The 18977-nt window shown below is 35.5% G+C and overlaps 1 protein-coding gene across 1 annotated transcript; it reads right to left on the bottom strand.

Annotated features, from left to right (window-relative positions):
- Window positions 1-3939: 3939 nt before the first annotated feature.
- Window positions 3940-14326, bottom strand: LOC125230110 (putative inorganic phosphate cotransporter). The gene is made up of 11 exons (XM_048135133.1): window positions 14122-14326; window positions 13280-13404; window positions 11738-11917; window positions 10636-10774; window positions 7225-7442; window positions 6693-6842; window positions 6247-6379; window positions 5879-6003; window positions 5453-5572; window positions 5120-5261; window positions 3940-4024 (listed from the first exon to the last, which is right to left on the bottom strand). The coding sequence occupies exons 1-11, from the start codon at window positions 14141-14143 to the stop codon at window positions 3996-3998; spliced, it is 1383 nt and encodes a 460-aa protein (XP_047991090.1). The 5' UTR covers window positions 14144-14326; the 3' UTR covers window positions 3940-3995.
- Between the last annotated feature and the right edge of the window lie 4651 nt (window positions 14327-18977).

Genomic DNA, 18977 nt, shown 5'->3' with positions numbered 1-18977 from the left:
TTTTCTACGAGTCATCATCTTCATCATCAATGGACAGAAATATCATCATTCATTCAAGTTAAAATTAATGTTAATAGCGTCGTTCACCGTTGTATCAACATCGAATTACCTAGCAACCAATTGTTTGTAATAACCGTCTCTGATTGGCCGATAACGCGACAGATAAAAAAAAATGTGTTTCAGATGCAGAAAAATTTGCCAGGTATCGCAAATTAGTATACAAATTGTATGAAGTTCTATTTTTGAAATTATTATAGTTAACTAAAGTCAACTATAATGAGATTATTATAGTTGAGTTGGAGCTGCCATAGAGTATCCAACACTGAAAAGTTAGCACTTAAACTTAGTCTGTGGTGTCCTAATTGACAAATTACCGTCGACGAGTAGAAACAAAATATTTTTAATCCGACGGGACACAAAAATGACCAAAGAAAAAAAATTAAGACAATTTTCCATACGAAAATTTCCGATCTTCAGCCATTTGTAAATATGGAAACTTATTTGCAATTTTTTTTACTTTCACACAACTAAAAACACTAACCCGAAATATATTTGTTAATACAGCCACTACAGTAATTTATTTAACATTAAGTATATTAAGTTCTTAAACGCTAAGTCATACTGACCGAGCAAGTTTGTTTTTGTTAGCAAATTGGCAAATAATTGGCTTGCATAGTTTGCTCTGAAAACTTCACAGACTTGATTAAACTTTGATGTAATGAAGTTTTTTTACATCTATTTCCATTAAGTAATTAATTTCAGGTTTTTCTTGAACATTTATACATTTTCAGAAGCTGTCAAACTTTTTTAAATCAGCTCAAGTTAAGAAAATTATACGATTTATTGGAAAAACAAACCTAAAATAAAAATATTTCATTAGTGAAATTACGCCATCTTACATTTTTTAGTCAAAAAATCAAGGCTTATTTAATAACTCAAACTAAACCTCCAAATATCACCATCAAATAGAGCAGAAATCATATTTTAATGAAAATCAAACTATGACTGATGGTGGTGTTCGTATTTTAATTTTATTAGACCAATTAAGGTGACTTCTCATACCTTACTCCAAAACTACTACTAACCTTACATTTTTATCTACTTCATCCTTTACTTTTTGATCGAAAACGACACAATATAAATTATTTCCACCCACGGAAATTGCATGTACATATTATTTTATGTTCCTATATAAAGTTTTGCACTATTCAATGCCAAGCGTTGCTTACAAAAGGAAAGCCCTTACAACTCAATTAATATAGTATGAAAGAGTGGATGAATAGGGTCCTTCTGGAAGCGTTGTTTGATTCTAAGAGTATATTTTAATATTAAAAATTGTTTCTTTAATATTCTGTATATTTTTATTTATTTATTAAGGCTTTATTATTCCAGGGAAGATTTTCTTTACTTTATTTGTTTTTTATTATTATTGATTTTCTTCTGTAGACCCCTTCTGGGTAAAAGCCTCCTCCAGCTGTAATCTATAATGTATTAAATGCATAAATTGAGACAACTGGCGTAATCACGTCAGAGGCCAATACCTATTTTGGGTTGCTGCGCCAATAACATTTTAATTAGAACATATCAAATTGTCTTTAATGTATGAGTTGAATATTATGTTCATAAATAAATAATAATAAAAAAAATGTGGAATATAGAAAAAATACAAAAAAAACCATTTAAAAAACCCTTTCACTGGCGTCTTCAAATTAACGAGCCTCGCGGGTATAGAAAATAGTCTTCATATGTGGTGTATAAAACAATATTTTACTTACGAATACCGGAAAAAAATATCCCTAAAAAATATTCCTTTTTATATTTTGTAGCGTGAACACAAAGCTGTAAAAAGTCTAATCACTTGTAATCATTTACAGAAGACCTACTACTAAAGTAAGTAAAAAAACGGTTTTTCAGAAACCTATATCATTCAAGGTTTTCACAGACAGTTCTGATCATCTTCCGTTTGTATGAATGCGACGAGTCACGGTACTGCCGGCCTAGTCGAAGTAACAATCTTTGACGTTACGACGTGGTGATCGAAACGAAGTCTGTCTCTGGCGCGTCACTGCAGTAGAGCGATAGGAGGAACTACGATACGCTTATTGTAACTTTGGCTAGGAACCGAGATCTAGAACTTGTATACAGACCCATACTATAAAATTGTCTACAAAATGAACCTTTTCAATAATGGGCTCCCCAATGATATCTTGGAATTTGTGTCGATTCACATCATCTTCATCTGTCTACATCTTTGATCTCGTGAAAGAAAACTGAACCAATGGTTTCAAAAGAAATATTAAGACGGTTGTGAGAGATGAAAAAGGAATGAATCTTAAGTTTTCATAAAGCCGAACGCAGTAAACTAGCGGTTTCTATTTGGAGGTCATATCAACCATCGGCTCGTAACTATGATTTTTTCGGAAATTATGTACGAAAATTATGTTCGTCGTCTTGCGGGAAAGAAAACCATCTTGAGGAAACCGGACTAATCCCAATATGTCCTAGTTGGGGTTGGAAGGTCAGAGGCTTTCGTAGAAACTATTGCCTGCGGACTAATTCTCAGGATTAGTTGCCAAGGCCGACTACAGGCTCGTGAGCCGTGGCAATATGCCGTAATAACGCAAGGAAAATAATGATCATTAATATTTGCTTACAATTCCCGGAAACGAAACCGAAGAGTTATATTTTGTTGCGTAAACTCCAAGCTTTTAAGAGCCTAATCCAAACCATTCACAAAATGCTCATTAAAGGTTCCCGAGCCTTATTTTCGGGACATCTATTAATAAAGATCATTCAAAAACATAAATCATTTAAACTTTTCATAGACATTTCGCCAGCTTTTGTGAATATTTCTAGAGTTACGGAATTGAGCTTGAACGTGTAGCGGCCTAACCTAACCTAACTCTTTCTACAAAAGGAGCCTTTCGTATTGAAATTTCTGCTGATTCACACAATCTTTCAGTACACTTTTATCTTTCGAAACTGCCACACCAGCTTTGTCTGTCTACATCTTATAAAAATTCAACCAACAGTTTCTTTAACAAGTAATATTCTGGCACCGCTGCCAGAATATTGCTGCGTTCATAAGGCTGCGTTCACCCGTAAATTGACTCGCGTGTGGGTTAAGCAATAAAAAATTCGACCAGTCTTAAAATGAGTTAAACTTTTACAAATGATATTTAAAAATTTTTTTTTAAATTATCATTGTGTCTCGAATGCATACCCCCGCTTGAATTTCAGGTCTTGAATATTACGTCTAATAAAAGCATTTTCACAACTTTGTGCACTATTGTCGCTTGTAGAAAAATGTCCTCTTTAGCGTCAAAGTTTTAGTTGCAACTAAAACAAATGTCTTCATGTTGACTAGTTTATCCCCAAGGCGCAGAATTTAACGAGGACGACGACCAATTACCAACACGAACATGCACTAGCAGGACTGTCAAAATTATTGCAAACTTATCTTGGACCGACTCTTTAATCCAGTATAATCTATATAAGTAATCGCACAATGTTGGTTGGAATCAGACTTTAGTTTGAAGTTAAGAGGTAAAAAGCACAGATTATCTCACTTAAATGCCACTGGAAGGGAGCGATTGCGCTCTTCGTAAATAAAATAACATATTTTATATTTTAAATGTGAGACAAGCGCCGAGCTCCGTGTTGAAATATACGTTATCGTGTGCATTGCTTATTTTTGACTCCATTGTACTGTAAGCAATGCATATGTAAGTGAGTTACATAGACTTTAAGCGAATTTTCAGGCTCAAACTCGTGGTTCAGGCTATGTAATAATATTTTTTTAATTATTTTCTATTGCTACGACTGACACTAAGGATATCCGTGGCTAAGGATACATATTTTACAAGTATTTAATAATAAACTTGACTGTGTTAACTTGCCCAATATAATTATATTAAAAATAAAAATAAAATAATTTAATACTATGAAGTAGACTGTAATCATATTTATTAACTGTTTAATTATTTCAGTCGACGTTAATTAACTGTATCCTTTTTTTCAGCATCTGAAAATAAAAGTGAACGTAATATTATTAGCAAAAAGTACCTATTTGATATCCTTATAAAAATTTTAATTGAGATTTTTTTTTTAAAGAGACCGCTTCATTATTTAATTAATGTACATAAATGTAAATATTGTAAATGTATCTTTCGCACGCATAGGACTGAATGATGCTGCACTAGGAGCCAGGAAGGCTACTTTATTTATTTATTTATTTAAACTTTATTGCACAAAAGAACAACTTAATGTACAAAAGGCGAACTTTAGACAGTAACAGACACCGGTCTCGACGATCTAGCGTCTCGTATGGTCCACGTTGGGCGCCACGTATTTCTATCCCCACGTTGGGTGCCAAATATAACGAGGTATGGTTAAACACCTGGCGCCCAACTTGACCCTAAGTATAACGAGGGATGGTTATACGTGGCGCCCACCGCGGGGCCAAGTATAACGAGGGATGGTTATACATGGCGCCCAACGTGAGGCTAAGTATAATCAGGGATGGTTATACATAGCGCCCAACGTGGGGCCAAGTATAACGAGGGATGGTTATACGTGGCGCCCACCACGGGGCCAAGTATAACGAGGGATGGTTATATATGGCGCCCAACGTGGGGCCAAGTATAAGGAGGGATGGTTACACGTGTCACCCATCGTCGAGCCAAGTATAACAAGGGATCGTTATAGACGTGTCTAACGTAGGAGCAAGTATAAGGAAGGATGGTTATAAGTGGCGCCCAACGAGGGGCCAAGTATAACGAGGGATGGTTAGTGGTGCCCAACGTGGGGCCACGTATAATCATGCTAACCTGCGGCGGAGGGTTAATTAACCCTGTGATTTACACGAAACAATTATAGGAAGGGAAAAAAGCAATAATAGGAAGGGGAAGAGAAAAAAAAGTACTGACGGTATTTTAGAAAGGCACGTGCCTTAATATATTTTAGTATTGCGCACGCAAGATGTTTGAGTGAATGTGATGAAACTAATGAATGATGAGAGTATGAAAATTAGGGGATAAATGTGCGAATGAAGAACTGATAACAGTCTATACGTCTATGTAGGAAGTAAAGACTGTGCTACAATATGAAATATTCTTACCAGTAAAGTTTCCATTTTTATCATCTTTTGGGTCATTCCACAACTGTCGAACACTGGTCCCAAAAATGAGAAAAATTGTGTTCCCAAAAATATAAATAAATGATGCTAGGTAAAATACCTTGCGCCATTCGCCTGCATCAGTCTGAAATTAAAACAATTTGAATTGAAGCACTTTGTTGTAGTAATAAAACAATCAAACATTATAAAGGTACTACAGATAGAAGAAGAAAGTATAAAGGCAAATTTATCCTTAACAGGAAGGAAATTATACCTCCCTCCCAAGAAAGTCTCGCTCAAGAATCGCTTCTGCATGTCAAAAAAGTAAAATTGTACCTCGTCTTTAATAATAGCTCCAGCTGCTAAAGGTGCAATGATGGTGACAATATTTCCAATACAATTCGAGATGCCAAACATAGTTCCCGCGAAATTGGGGGCCATGTCCAGATGAACTAGCTGAAATAGTAACAACTATTTTTTAAATAGATGACACCGAAGATATTAGTTGACAATTCTTAACCGATTCTAGTGAAATTTTGTGAACAGTTTTTAAATTGTCATTACAGATACTGAGTATAATGAGGAGGCACACTGACATTTTATCCCGCCAGGCGGCGTCTGTGCAAGTGTCTTGGCATGTCACTGTCATTCATATGTGTGAGAGAGAGAAAACATATCATCTTCTCGCTCTCATGTATGGACTAATAGGGTGGCGCCATCTGTCATAACCTTTGAGTGTGCCTCCTCATTATGGATCCTTACCATAAAGCCTGTAAGTGTCGCTGCATTGAGTCCCACTACAGCGGATAGTGCACTAACCGCTAGGGTTATATTCCCAGCTGGCACATACGCTAATCCAATAAGAGCTAATGCTGGGCCTATAGTTCCTGTGCATAAAAAAAAACACTTTTTCTATAAAATCTATATGGCGAAATACCTGCTACGTTATGATACTTTAAAAGTCGTATTCATTCTTTGAACTTATACCGTACCGTATTTTCGCCTTACCACAAAAAGTTGACCTTGATAATTTACATAAGGTTGAAACACATTATGATATTACCAAAGAATTTGTCTGCTTACAAACTTTGGGTGACCAAAACGGTTAATTTTAACGAAAACTAAATTACCAATGCTGTTGCTTATCTTCCTAGCAGCAGTAGTACTGACCCAGCCCTTACCGAGAGCATAATCAGATAAGAAACCAACGGGAAAGCTGAGGATGTACATCACAATGTAAGGAGTAGCCGACAGTACACCATTCTGTAAACAAAAAATATGTACTTGATTTTACACTTTGGTGGAAAACAACTAGTATTGAATCCGCATAGCAAATCATCAAATAAACTGTCGCCTCCAGTGTTTCCAGACCAATGCGACCTACACATTTTCAATAAAAGAGCGCAATCCCATCTATTCACTAGTTTCTTCAATTTTTTTTTTAAAACACGAGTTTAGCGGAAACATGTCATATCTACTGAAATTCAATATAACTGTAAAATGAAAATTCTTAGTAATATGAAAGTAAATACTAATGTGCAAAAGTCCAAAAATCCTAATGTTTTATTTTACATACCGCTTTAACATTGACTCCAAAAACTTGGCTCATATAAGACGGCATCTCAGTCATAAGTGTATAGAATCCCCAGTTTTGGCAACAATGCACGATGATCAGACTGACGAAGGGCATGGAAGTTAACAGTGACATCCATGGCGTGGTAATAGACTGAAGTATAAATAAAATAATAGATCAATAGAGAAATCCAACTACGTAATTAGTAGGTAAAGAATAAATAATTATGTTTTCTGAAAAGATAAATGAGCTAGGATTAAGGCTAGAAAATTTCAAGCTAGTGAAAAGAAAAGTGACCTAGGATTTTTCAATGTATGTAATGTCGGTCTTATCATTAGCTTGAAAATTTCTAGTTAAATAGGGTGGTCCACACAGAGAGTGAGCAGTGTCACGTAGAAATCGCTCGCGCGGCAAATGCCCAGTCTAGACGTGCCTCGGCCAAGACAAAGCGTGCTACTTCGGCCGAGTTACGTTGGTCATTTACTGGGAATTGCCTCGGGTTGCTCGCACTATGTAGAGTCACCTAATAGCTAACTTTTTTGCCTCCAATTTGACCAAGAGAAGTTTGAATATACAGCTTCTCTTCTTCACTAATCAACTTCGAGTTTTGAGGCTCTCCTGAACCGATGAAGATATACACAAAGGTCCAGATAGCTCCACAGGCGCCAACAAAGTAGAATATGGAAGGCCAACCCCAGTAGTCTGCTAAGAAGCCGGACGACATGAGCATAACTGCTGTACCCAGTTGAGCTCCTGGAAAGAATTTTTAAAATTTTAAATGAATCGACACCATTTTCTTAACTTTTATTCAAGGCAACCATTGTTTTTATTATATACTAGCCTTTGCCCGCGGCTTCGCTCGCGTTAAATTCGAAAATAGTGGAATGCTTCAATGGTTTCATACAAACTTCTACCACCCATTTTAGGGAAGTGAGGGTTTAGAAAGAGACAAAAAGTAGCCTATGTCACTCTCCATCCATTCAACTATCTCCATTTCAAAAATCACGTCAATTTGTCGCTCCGTTTTGCCGTGAAAGACGGACAAACCGACAGACACACAGACTTTACCATTTATAATATTAAGTATTGATCATAATCGGCAGAGAGAGAAAAACCTCATTCGAACAATAAAAGACTATCCTTATTATACTCGTACTTCCGATCATTAGGGCTTGCAATATCGGACGGTTTTCAATTCCGGAACTGGTTTTCGAGATTGGACTTCAATTCCGGAATTCCGGAACTAGTTCCGGAATTGAACAACTTTTTTTTTGGTTTGGTTTTCTGGTGGATTTTTAATGAAATAATACAATTTTAAACTGAAATTTGTTATAAATCGACGTTTTAGACAATAACTCCGTACCTGAAAAGCATATAACACTGAAATTTTCATTTTAGTCATTTTACAGGAAAGCCCATTTTGCGTCAAAATCGGTCTTGCAAGGTATTTCGAACTACAGTTAACGATACCAACGAGGTTTTAGTGCCAGTTTTCTGATAGTGGTTAACGTTAAAGTTATTTTTTTATCCATTGAGCATCGAAATAATATAAAAGTAATAATTTACAAGAATTGCATAACGTCTTATTCACATAACTGTAATAAAAGTAATATTGAATTACCTTTATCAGACTCGAGTAGGGACAAAAGATATCCAAGCTATCCCAAAAAGACAGATTTTATGATTTATTCGTGAGTAAAAAAAAATAATCAATCTTTTATATTCATCATTTTACATACATTTGCTTCTCAAATCTTTTGATTTTGTGGTAAGTGGTAATAGACTTATAGAGTTTAGTAAAATATGCACACGTCTTTGTGAAAAGTGTATAAAGTAACTACGACGTTATGCTTGTGAATGAATGTAATACCAAATACTACGAGTTGCTTCTGAACTTAAGACTTTATGCCTAAAATATTCAGTGCTATGAGAAAAGAAGTAAAATTTTATGCCGCTTTATAATAATAATAATAATAAAGCCATTTATTCCCACAAAAACATTATAAAACATGCAACAAAAACAAAAAAATAAGAAAATAATAATAACATTAAGAATTTACAATTTAAGATCGGCAAAATAGAAATTTCTGAAATTATTCATTTTTAAGTAATTTAAAACAAACTAAATTATTTATCAATATTCTCTTAACTTAAAATTTACAACTTTCTCGTATCATGCACAATTTGAAAGTGAATAATAACTTAATTAAAATTTAAGCATATTATTTTTCTTTAAATGAATACAAAATTATCTAAATTATTAGAATTATATTATACATCGTTTTTGGGGACCCAATTTTGGGTAAAGGCCTCCTCCATACATGACCACGATTTTCTATTCTGAGCGAGTCTAGTCCAGGTACCACCGGCGAAGTCTTCGATGTCGTCTCTCCAGCGTCGGCGCGGATGTCCCCTGCGAGTTCTGCGTCGCGACTCGTCAATCACGAACCACCAGTGCAGTATGCGCTCGCTCCAGCGGTCGTCTTGCGCGCGGGCGACGTGACCTGCCCATCACCATTTTAGCCTGCAGGCTAACTCAGCTACGTCTATTACTTTGGTCTTTTTTCTTATTTCTGTGTTTTTAACCTTGTCTCGTATTTTCAATCCCAACATACTCCGTTCTGCTGCCCGTTGAAATACTTGTAGTTTATGTATTATGTTCTTATTTAGAGTCCAGCTCTGACACCCGTAGAGAAGCGTGGGAGAGACGACCGTGTCGAATGCTTTCTTCTTGAGGCTAATGGGTAGGTTTGATTTGAAAATGTCTTTTAACGACCAATATCTTTGCCAAGCGATTTTAATTCGACGTTCTACTTCATCTTTAGTCTGATCTTCAAATGTTATTTTCCGTCCCAAATATACATACTCTTCCACGTACTCTATTTTAGTTCCCATAATTATTGTGTCTATTTTTGTACTATTTGTCATTATGCAGGTTTTGTCCATATTCATACTTAAACCGCATTTTCGACTCTCTTCATCAAGCGTTCTTAGCATATATTCCAAGTGGCCGTGATTGTCGCTAATGAGCACGATATCATCGGCGAATCGCAAGTGGTTAAGCAGTTCACCGTTGATATTTATGCCAATATTTTCCCAATATAAGTGCCGAAATATAGTTTCGAGGAGAGCGGTAAATAGGTTAGGAGATATCGGGTCACCTTGACGGACTCCGCGTTGTATTTTAAAGGCTCTCCCTTCTCTCTCTAGCTTTATTTTGGCTTTACCTCGCTTATATATCTCCTCTAATATTTTAATATATTTAGATGGTACGCCCTGTTGTTGTAGAGTTTTCCATAGAGCTACGTGCGAAATAGAGTAGAAAGCTTTAATACCGATTAATTTAGATTATTACTGAAATTTAAGTTCGATCTAATAAATTGAGCATAAATAACGCCAATAAAATAAACCATTGTTCCGTGATGGGAAAGACATACAATTAATAATGTACCTAATGTTATTTATTTATGTTTAATAAAATTGTCCTTCAGTATTCGAGCATAACACTCAACTCCCGGCTAGTAATTTTAAATTATCACAAAACAAAACTTTTTTGTAACAAATATTTACTTTAAAATGATTATAATTTCACTTATTAGCTAAAACTACACTATCTCGCTCTAACTAGCCCTGGATGCAACCTTTTGGTCATAAAATAGGCACTACCTGAATCCGAGGAGTGTCTAACTTAATGAATTTACTTATCTTTTATAGACGCGGTGGTAGTTTTGTAAAATAACCAGGCTGATATTACACGTTTTCGTCCAAAAATATATCTTTTTTCAATTCCGGAATTTTCGAGATTATGTGTTTCAATTCCGGAACTGTAATATCGGAAAAATTTTCCGAAATTCCGGAATTTCGAGATTCCGGAATTCCGGAATGCAAGCCCTACCGATCATATGGAAGAGTATAGGTATTTCAAAGTATTGGTCATATTATTTACCTGCATAAATAAATGCTCCCATCCTACTCTTTTCATCTAAAGGCACCCATTTCCCGATGAGGTTATGCGTGCTTGGAGAGACGAATCCTTGCGTCAAACCTTGCAGGACACGGCAAATGCATACTGCGTACCAGCCACCCTGAAGCACAAACATTATCTTCATAATTATCTGCTTTTAATATACTGATTCGCATTCTGATATTTCATTTGGTATTTCTGAATGCAATACCGTCAGCTTTCTAATTTATGTTGATTGATTGATTGTAGGATTGTTTTGACACAAGTATACACCGTGTTTTTTTTTTGTTTTCCGTTAAGTTCGACACTTCGTTAGATTCATTATCAGGAACCTCCCTGTATATCGCTTTTAGTTAAATTCGCAAATAAAAATTTCATCATTTTCATACATAATAAATGAATTTATTAGTTTGAGAGATCCTTAAGAATAACATTCAAGTTAGTGTCAAGTGATTGACGGCACATGTCAAAACAAATAACTTTAGGAATTGGTAAAGGCTGTGACACACGTGTTTAGCAATTATCTATATTTTTTTAATAACTCGATAACCGTAAGAGTTAAGACGCTAGTTTGTTAGATAAATTAATTGTATTTGATGTAATGAATCTTCTCTTAAAATTAACGAAATTCAATAAAAACAGCGTGTATATTGTACTTGAATTTCAATAACATACCTAGCAAGGTAACTCTAACTACTTCACGACGGGCTGAAATAGCCAAGACATAGATGTCACAACGCAAACTTTGGGGTGAAGGAGAAGATCACGGGATGACCTTGGCGCATTTCTCAGCAACTGTCAGTATTATATAGCCAATCTTGGTTGACTAGTAGAGAATGCCTTATGGCATTGTTCGCCTTTTGTACTTTAAGGTTTTCTTTTGTGCAATAAAGGTTAAATAAATAAATTTTTCTATCGCTTTGACAGCAAAACGGTGTGTATCTCTCTATCAGTCTTCCATTTTAAGAGTGCGACAGTAACAATGGCGTTACGATCGCCTCGGAGCATGAGCGACTAGACTTTTGTTTACGGATTTTCTTCATTATCCAGTATTGGAACATATTGCAGACTTAAAAAAACTTACATAAACAGCAGCACTTGGCAGAATCAGAGAGATAATAGAGTTCGACCCAATACTGATGCCCACAAGAACACTGCCGCCGATTTTGTCGGCTAACAGACCGCCAGGCACTTGAAAGATCATGTAGCCCCAGAAAAAAGACGACAGAATCACGCTCTGCATTTGCATGTTCCAATCGAATGTCTGAAAAGCAACGGATAAAATAGTAATATTACAACTTTCGTACTTGTTAGTCTAAAATTATTAGCAGAGATCGGACGGATTTGCGACATTATTAGTGACTTACGTCATTTTAATGACTTTTAGTATGAGATGACGCACAAACATCCGATCTCTGATTATTAGATCCCACTCAGTTTTGCGTTACTCTGTGCTTTCTCATTACAATCTTACTTTTCTAAAACATACCTTTATCTCGAAAAATAAGGTCTACAGAGACAATTTTTGTCTCGTCTGTGCAAAGTTTGTTTACTTTAAAACTATGAGAACATAATGCTAAAATTAATAGTTTTAGGCCCTAATGTTCAAACATAAACAATGGCATGTTTTGTAATAAAACAACACCAGCTCATTTATGTAAGATAATAATAATTTATTCTTAATACGTGATGCGAATAATAATCATGATTTTCTAAGAGATTTCACCTAGAGAAAACTTTAACAATCTCTGTTCAGAAATAAACTTTAGCACTTTGCCTGAAAAATTACTTTTGTTTTTAATGTACGTTACTCAACTGCAGATTAGGTCACGTGCTGAAGCCGAAGTTACAACTTACAATGATAAACTTTTATGTTTTATAACATTACCTTTTTTTAGGGTTTCGTACCTTTTTTAATAAAAAAGAAAGCTGAAATTTGGTACCAATATGTATGTCAATAGCCAGAATCAAACGTTTCCATGCCTATACTTATACAGTTACTCATTACTTAGAATTTTGCTCATAAAGTAATGGAGAGACAAGACACATTTTTTGAACTTGATAGGTTCAATTTTTTGAGAAAAATACGGAAAACTACGGAACCCTTGATTAGAAAAAAAAATGCAAACGTTTCCAAACGCTCACGATAATATCTCTTTAGTAGCTATCTCTATCGCTCTTGCGTATTGGTGTAGCTATCTATCTCTATCGCTCTTGCGTATTGGTGCGACAGAGCCAGACTACATTTCTGCGGCGTTTCGGTGGCGTTACTCGTCACAGAAATGCCATTCGGCTACTGGGCCTGGCTACAATGTGCGCGGCACCGTAACGTGCGGCGGTATATAGTAGTGACTGCTAATCAAAACTATTTAATAAAATAATTTGATTTGTTTTTAGTTATGTTTTGTAACTGGTTCATCATCATCATCATGTCAGCCTTTTATCGCCCACTGCTGCTGAGCATAGGCCTCTCTTCTAGTACGCCATGTATCCCGGTCCTGAGCTAGTCTCATCCAGGTTGTGACCCGCAACTTTGCGGATGTAGTCCACCCAACGAGCTAACGGATGGTTTTTCGATTGCGGTTATAAGTGTTTTTCATTCACTAGATTGTATTATTGTACTCACATTTTCCATTGAAGAGTCCGTCATGGCGACAATACCCAAGCTCATGTTCACCCTCATGCCGAATGCTAATAGCATTGCGAAGAATAGCATCACACATTGTACGTGACGGATGCCTAACGCCGCTTCTGAAAAATAAAGCTGTAACATATGTACCTTATAAACAATCTAACGCTAAGAAGTAAAATGTGGCCACATTAGCTAGCCATTCACGTACGGATTTGACCGTCGGATCTGCCCGGCAGATGTGACCGGCGGGCACATCCGTCCGTGTGAGGCGAGAAATAGACACGGATCAGCCCGCCGGGTACCCGTCCGCTGCTCGTGGTCAAAACCAACGGATCGGGCACGTGTGTGTGTAATATCGCTGCCTGCACGTGAGTGTGTAATATCGTATGTGTCCGCCGGATCGCACCTCATTTGCACTCACAAACTGATGCCCGTCGCCGAAGTCGCGGTGATCTGATGATCCAAGGCTTGCCCGGCGGACAAATCCGTACGTGTATGGTTAGCTATTTTGACAACCGGTCCAGGGCTAAGAAGGACGGCTGTGCTGTCTATCATTTGTCACCATGTCTGTCACTCTCTAACAAGTATGTAAGTGCGAAAGTGACGCACGATTATGAAAAGTGACAAAAACACGACCGTGATCACTGGTGGTTCTATGTTTGAATCTTTGTATTATGAACACAGAGATTGGTTTAGGTACGAGTTCATAACTTCTATTGTATATATGGAGTGGCAAATCAAACAATTTTATAACACAGTCCATTTGAAATATTTAATGTGCCATTAACTAAATTTAAATATAGAAAGTTTATAATAATTATAAAATTGCGACTTACTTGGTTTGATAACTTCTTGCATTTTCTCACTTAAATTTCAACACCCTGCACCCTGTACAAAAGCTAAAAATACCCCTACTTTCAAGTATCGATCAAAATATTTGTGAAATTATTCTAAATAAGTCCGTGTATAACACAGCGTTTTAGCTGAGCATCTGACTGAACATTGTCTTTTTTTACCATGCTAATATCTCAAGGCAACCAATGCAAGCAAAAATGATCTAATCTCAAATCATCGACAGCTCTGAGTATTTGGTCTCGACGTTACACGTGTACACGTGTGCCACCGTATCGTGTATCGATTATTTATTATCTGTTTTCTTATATAACTCGTCACCTCTTGACGATACGAGAGTTTATTATATTGTCTCCATTTTTAAGACATTTTTCCCCTCACTAGCTCGGAAACACGTGTTTCGTCCTTTAATTCCAGCGGGTAAAAACGTATTTTATCCACTAGTGGATAAAGTAATTTGACCTTGAATATAGTCAAATTTTCTGCTTTAAAGCTGATAAAAGTGGATGTATTTAGTGATGATGATGATTTACCACCTGTGAAATTACTGGAAGCAGTGATAAACGCGTTTTTTTGCATTGTAATTTCCTCGATATTGTAACGGACCACACAGTCCTCGGTTCAAATCATAAGATATATCTATAATAATTATGCTTAGAAACAAATGCATACAGAGATAAAAACTTAAAAATTGCAAATAAATAAAACGAAAACAACTTACATACGAAATGGAATTCCAACAAATTAAAAATAGAAATTCTCGGAATTAAAACCGGCACAATAGGCGTTTTAGGCACAATAGGCAAAATCGGCACAATAGGCGTTTTAGGCACAATAGGCAAAACCGGCACAATAGGCGTTTTAGGCACAACTGGCACAATCAGGCACTATTTGCCATAAAACAACACAGCGCATGCGTTAAAATCGGGACAATAAAACTCAGAGCGCAGCGTCAGAGGGATTCATTCGGCGAGGGAACGTTGAGGTGTTCACATCTGAGGGATAGGTAGGCAAGTATCGTTACTAGGAATCGTTGAAGGAACACATCAGGAGTTTAAGTAGGAAGCGGACTTGAGATACAAGATTGAGAGGTTGGAGACTGGCGAGAAGGTATCTTGGTAAAGTAGACTAGAAGACTACAAGTAAGTGTCCAAATTGTTTATTTTGAATGTGTTTATAGTTGTAATTTTAGATTAGTGCTATTTTTTGAAGGTGATAATATTAAATAGTGGTACTTATTCATTTCATATGAACAAGATATTCATGAATGTTATATTTATGTGGTAATTATTTAAAGTCGTTCAAATTTCAATTTATTTATTACATACAATTAACACTAACGGTTAATTTGGAATATTATTAATTAAAATTCGGATCTGAGTATCTCTAATATGACTACTATATATAACAAATAGATACATAAAATATTACACATATTTACTTTATGTACATACACATTCTATTAGCTAGAATCTCTTTGGGTGATTAGAAGGATTTTCATACTATTGTCTCATCCTTAAGTAAGATAATTTTGCTATATCAATGAAAGTAGGATTAATAACTTTATTTATTGTTCATAACATGTAAACTTTATTAGAGTTAAAGGATAACTTGTGGGAATTAATACTAATACTAAATACTAGGAAGGCATAGGACATCTATGGATGTTAGGATCCTGTCGCTATCAAGGAGAATCATTGATATAAAAATAAGATTGTTCACAAAAGTTGAATCATTGACACTGGCCTCGAGATTGGCAGACTTTGGAATCATCATTCCATTTTCATAATATGGTTAACAATATCGTTGTCTGGGAGATCAAACAATTCTAGCATTGACTAGTGAAACACGATGTCAAGCAATGGACCACTATACTCGGAACGTGGGAAATTGCACGCATATAGAATTTATATTTTGTGATCTTGGACAACCTTCGATGGCTATGGCCGAACCAAAATATATATATATGGGATGGCGTGTGAGTCTGGGGTTTTGTCGTTCGAAAGGCTAGATCAATGAAGTATTTGTCTTAGTATCAAAAGAAGGTCAATGAATAGGCCCAATAAAGGGTATCAAAATAGATATTCTGTTTCCTTGATAGACCAGGGGTAGGCAGAGCAGTTTCTATCCTGACGGTAGAGGACTAGGTTGCAGAAACATCCCAAAACATATAAAATTATACTGGGATTAAAGGGTCCTTGATTAAATATTTGATATCTACTACTATGGTAGTACATTTTTAAGTAGTGCAAAGACACTTTACATCAGTTTACTTTTGTTCTAAGGATCCCATTTGTTCAATGTTTGATAAAACATAAATTGAATCAGCAACCTGGTTTGTCCAAATGCTCGAGCGAGGTCCTTATAATAGGCTATGTTATATTATACACCTATTATTCCTACGTATAAGGGACTCGTGGGTCGGAAACAATTAACCCCATTTTAAATAATGTCTTGTATATATTTTTAATATATTTCCTGTATTTATATTCCTTACACAATTTTACCTATCTCGCACACTCTTATCTCAACGCACTAAATTCTTTCACAAATGTCGTTCTCTCTGCTTATTATACCTCAAGTGAATATATTACTGCCTTAGTTTTATCAACTTAAATTTACCCCTAATAGCAAGTTCCTAAAGGTAAAAAGAATCTGGATTGCTACGCACAACTACGGGGTCCTACCACTTACTAGACGATCACAGTATTTGTTTTAATGGCCAATTTTTAATAGTGTATTGTTTTAATTAGGGCTAACAATTTGGACTTAAGTTAGGTAATTTAGGGTAATTAATTAAGGGGTAGCGGGGTGTTATAAAGTGGTGCCGTGACCAGGATGTAATAGACCCTAAATATGTCCAATTGTTAGCATATTCAAGTGACATGTTGTCACAAAGTGTTGCTGTGAATGAGATATCCTTGTTAGGAACTTGCTATCCTTCATGCTGAAACTTTATTTTATTTTTGTATCATTCGTCTATCTTTATTAACCACTGCGTAATAGTCTAAGGGGCAATCAAGCTATTGATAGTTTTCTAAGATACGTTTCATCTTGAAGTAAGTTTTGTAAGTTTAAGGTCACTAACCTGGATTTTTAAACAAAGTTGCAATCCGATATTGAAACAGAAACTTTGCACTTTGCACAACACATTTCACTCACTTTAGACATAGCTGTGTAATTTTAAAACCATTGTAGGCTTATCACTTATCTAATTAGATTTTTATTTCACTTTAATTCACTATTCAAAGAACTAATGACAGTTTGCGCTTCTAGCATAAACTAAACTTATAAACATTACCCGTTACGAACTTAGGACGCGGCTTTATACGATTATTGGAATCGCGTGTGCACATAGTATTGTATATAAACAATAACAAAAAAAAAAATATATGGAGTACAGACTGATAACAGTGATAACACGTGCAGAAAACTGTCATCGACTAGGGACACCGGGGATAGAAGAAAGTATTTGAGGCTATTGTAAAAATGTCAAACCAGCTGTCAATGAAACAATTCAATTGGAATGGCAAATTTAGAAAAGTTATTCGTTTTCTAGCTAATATTTATTCTGGTGCGATAATGAAGAGATTATAGCAAAAATAAAACCTCAATGGTATCGGTTATATTTATCTACTGGGAAAGTTGTAATAAAACAAATTAGTCGTTACTGAAAGCAATTACGCACAGATCGACTGTCTTGTGGTAATTTTGTGTCGAGGGTTCTTTAAAACGATATCATGGAAGATTATAAATACTTAGATACATCAAAATAATTTAATATTAAAACGTTGTACATGTTTTATGTTAAGGGAAACTTTTACTGTTTAGTGAATCAAGATTTCCCGTTCTGTTGGTTATAATATATCTGCCAGTCTCACTAAATAAGGTAGAAATAAGCAAGGAAATACTGCTAGTATTTTAGGTACTTTGCTCTGTGGGCCTCTGTAGGAATTGATTTCTAACTAGATTTGGCATGTAGTATGTATGTCATGTACAAGTTGCTAGTATTGGCATGTTCTTTTAAGATACAGAATAAGCTAAATTAATGACAGTATGCGATACACAGACTTGATTAAGTACATTTTGTCAAAATCGATTCTTCATGTGTCAACAGTGTCGCATATCATGGTAGATGTCACTTTGACAGCAAGAACACCATCATGTTCACTCTTACCTCGCTATCTTCTCTCCCCTTTTCCGTGTTATCAACTGATTAGTGATAAGCTGTTATCAGCTAGAGAAAAACTAGGAAATAAAATGATGATTGATCTAGACAAGCATTAAGCTGTGAAATATTTATTTTAGCTGTGATTATACTGACAATAATCTTATGTTGTCAACAGGGCGACTCATTGATTTGATTTTGATTTATTTTTAAATAAAATTAACAATAGAATAAGTAATGGTATTCATAATCATAGGGAAACTAGTAGCAATGACCTATTTTCATACTTACTAACAACTAAGGATTAGTTGTCTTCCACTGAAGTGTGAACAAATTATAATTACTTGAAAGAGACAAACAATCAAGTAACTTATTGACGAGAACGTCTAGAATTTAGAACATACAATCTAGAATTTAAGCATAGTACTTAAGTGTACTCAAGTTAAGGAGTTAGGCACACCATTCACTAACCTCAGGCAAGCTTATAGCTAGGAATATTTTTATTGACAGTCAGTCTGAGTCATTATTTAAGATAGTATTCAAAGCTGTGTTAACATGAAATGATTCCCATCAGTGAACAGATTGCAGTAGCTATTGCATTTAATAATTAGGGATATGGTGAATCACACACTAGCAAAATTATGAAGGAAGGTGGTAAATGAAACACCCACA

This window comes from Leguminivora glycinivorella, chromosome 10, assembly GCF_023078275.1.
Source record: "Leguminivora glycinivorella isolate SPB_JAAS2020 chromosome 10, LegGlyc_1.1, whole genome shotgun sequence".
Taxonomy (NCBI): domain Eukaryota; kingdom Metazoa; phylum Arthropoda; class Insecta; order Lepidoptera; family Tortricidae; genus Leguminivora; species Leguminivora glycinivorella.
This window is presented reverse-complemented; position numbering and strand designations above follow the sequence as displayed.

Excerpts from the sequence above, each read along its gene's own strand:
- LOC125230110 (XM_048135133.1), bottom strand. The coding sequence starts at position 14,143 with ATGCAAGAAGTTATCAAACCAA. Across the intron at positions 6,380-6,692 it reads TTGGAGTCAATGTTAAAGCG|AATGGTGTACTGTCGGCTAC; the intron begins GTATGTAAAATA and ends TTTTGTTTACAG. Across the intron at positions 4,025-5,119 it reads TAAAAATGGAAACTTTACTG|ATGCTGAAAAAAAGGATACA; the intron begins GTAAGAATATTT and ends TTTTATTTTCAG.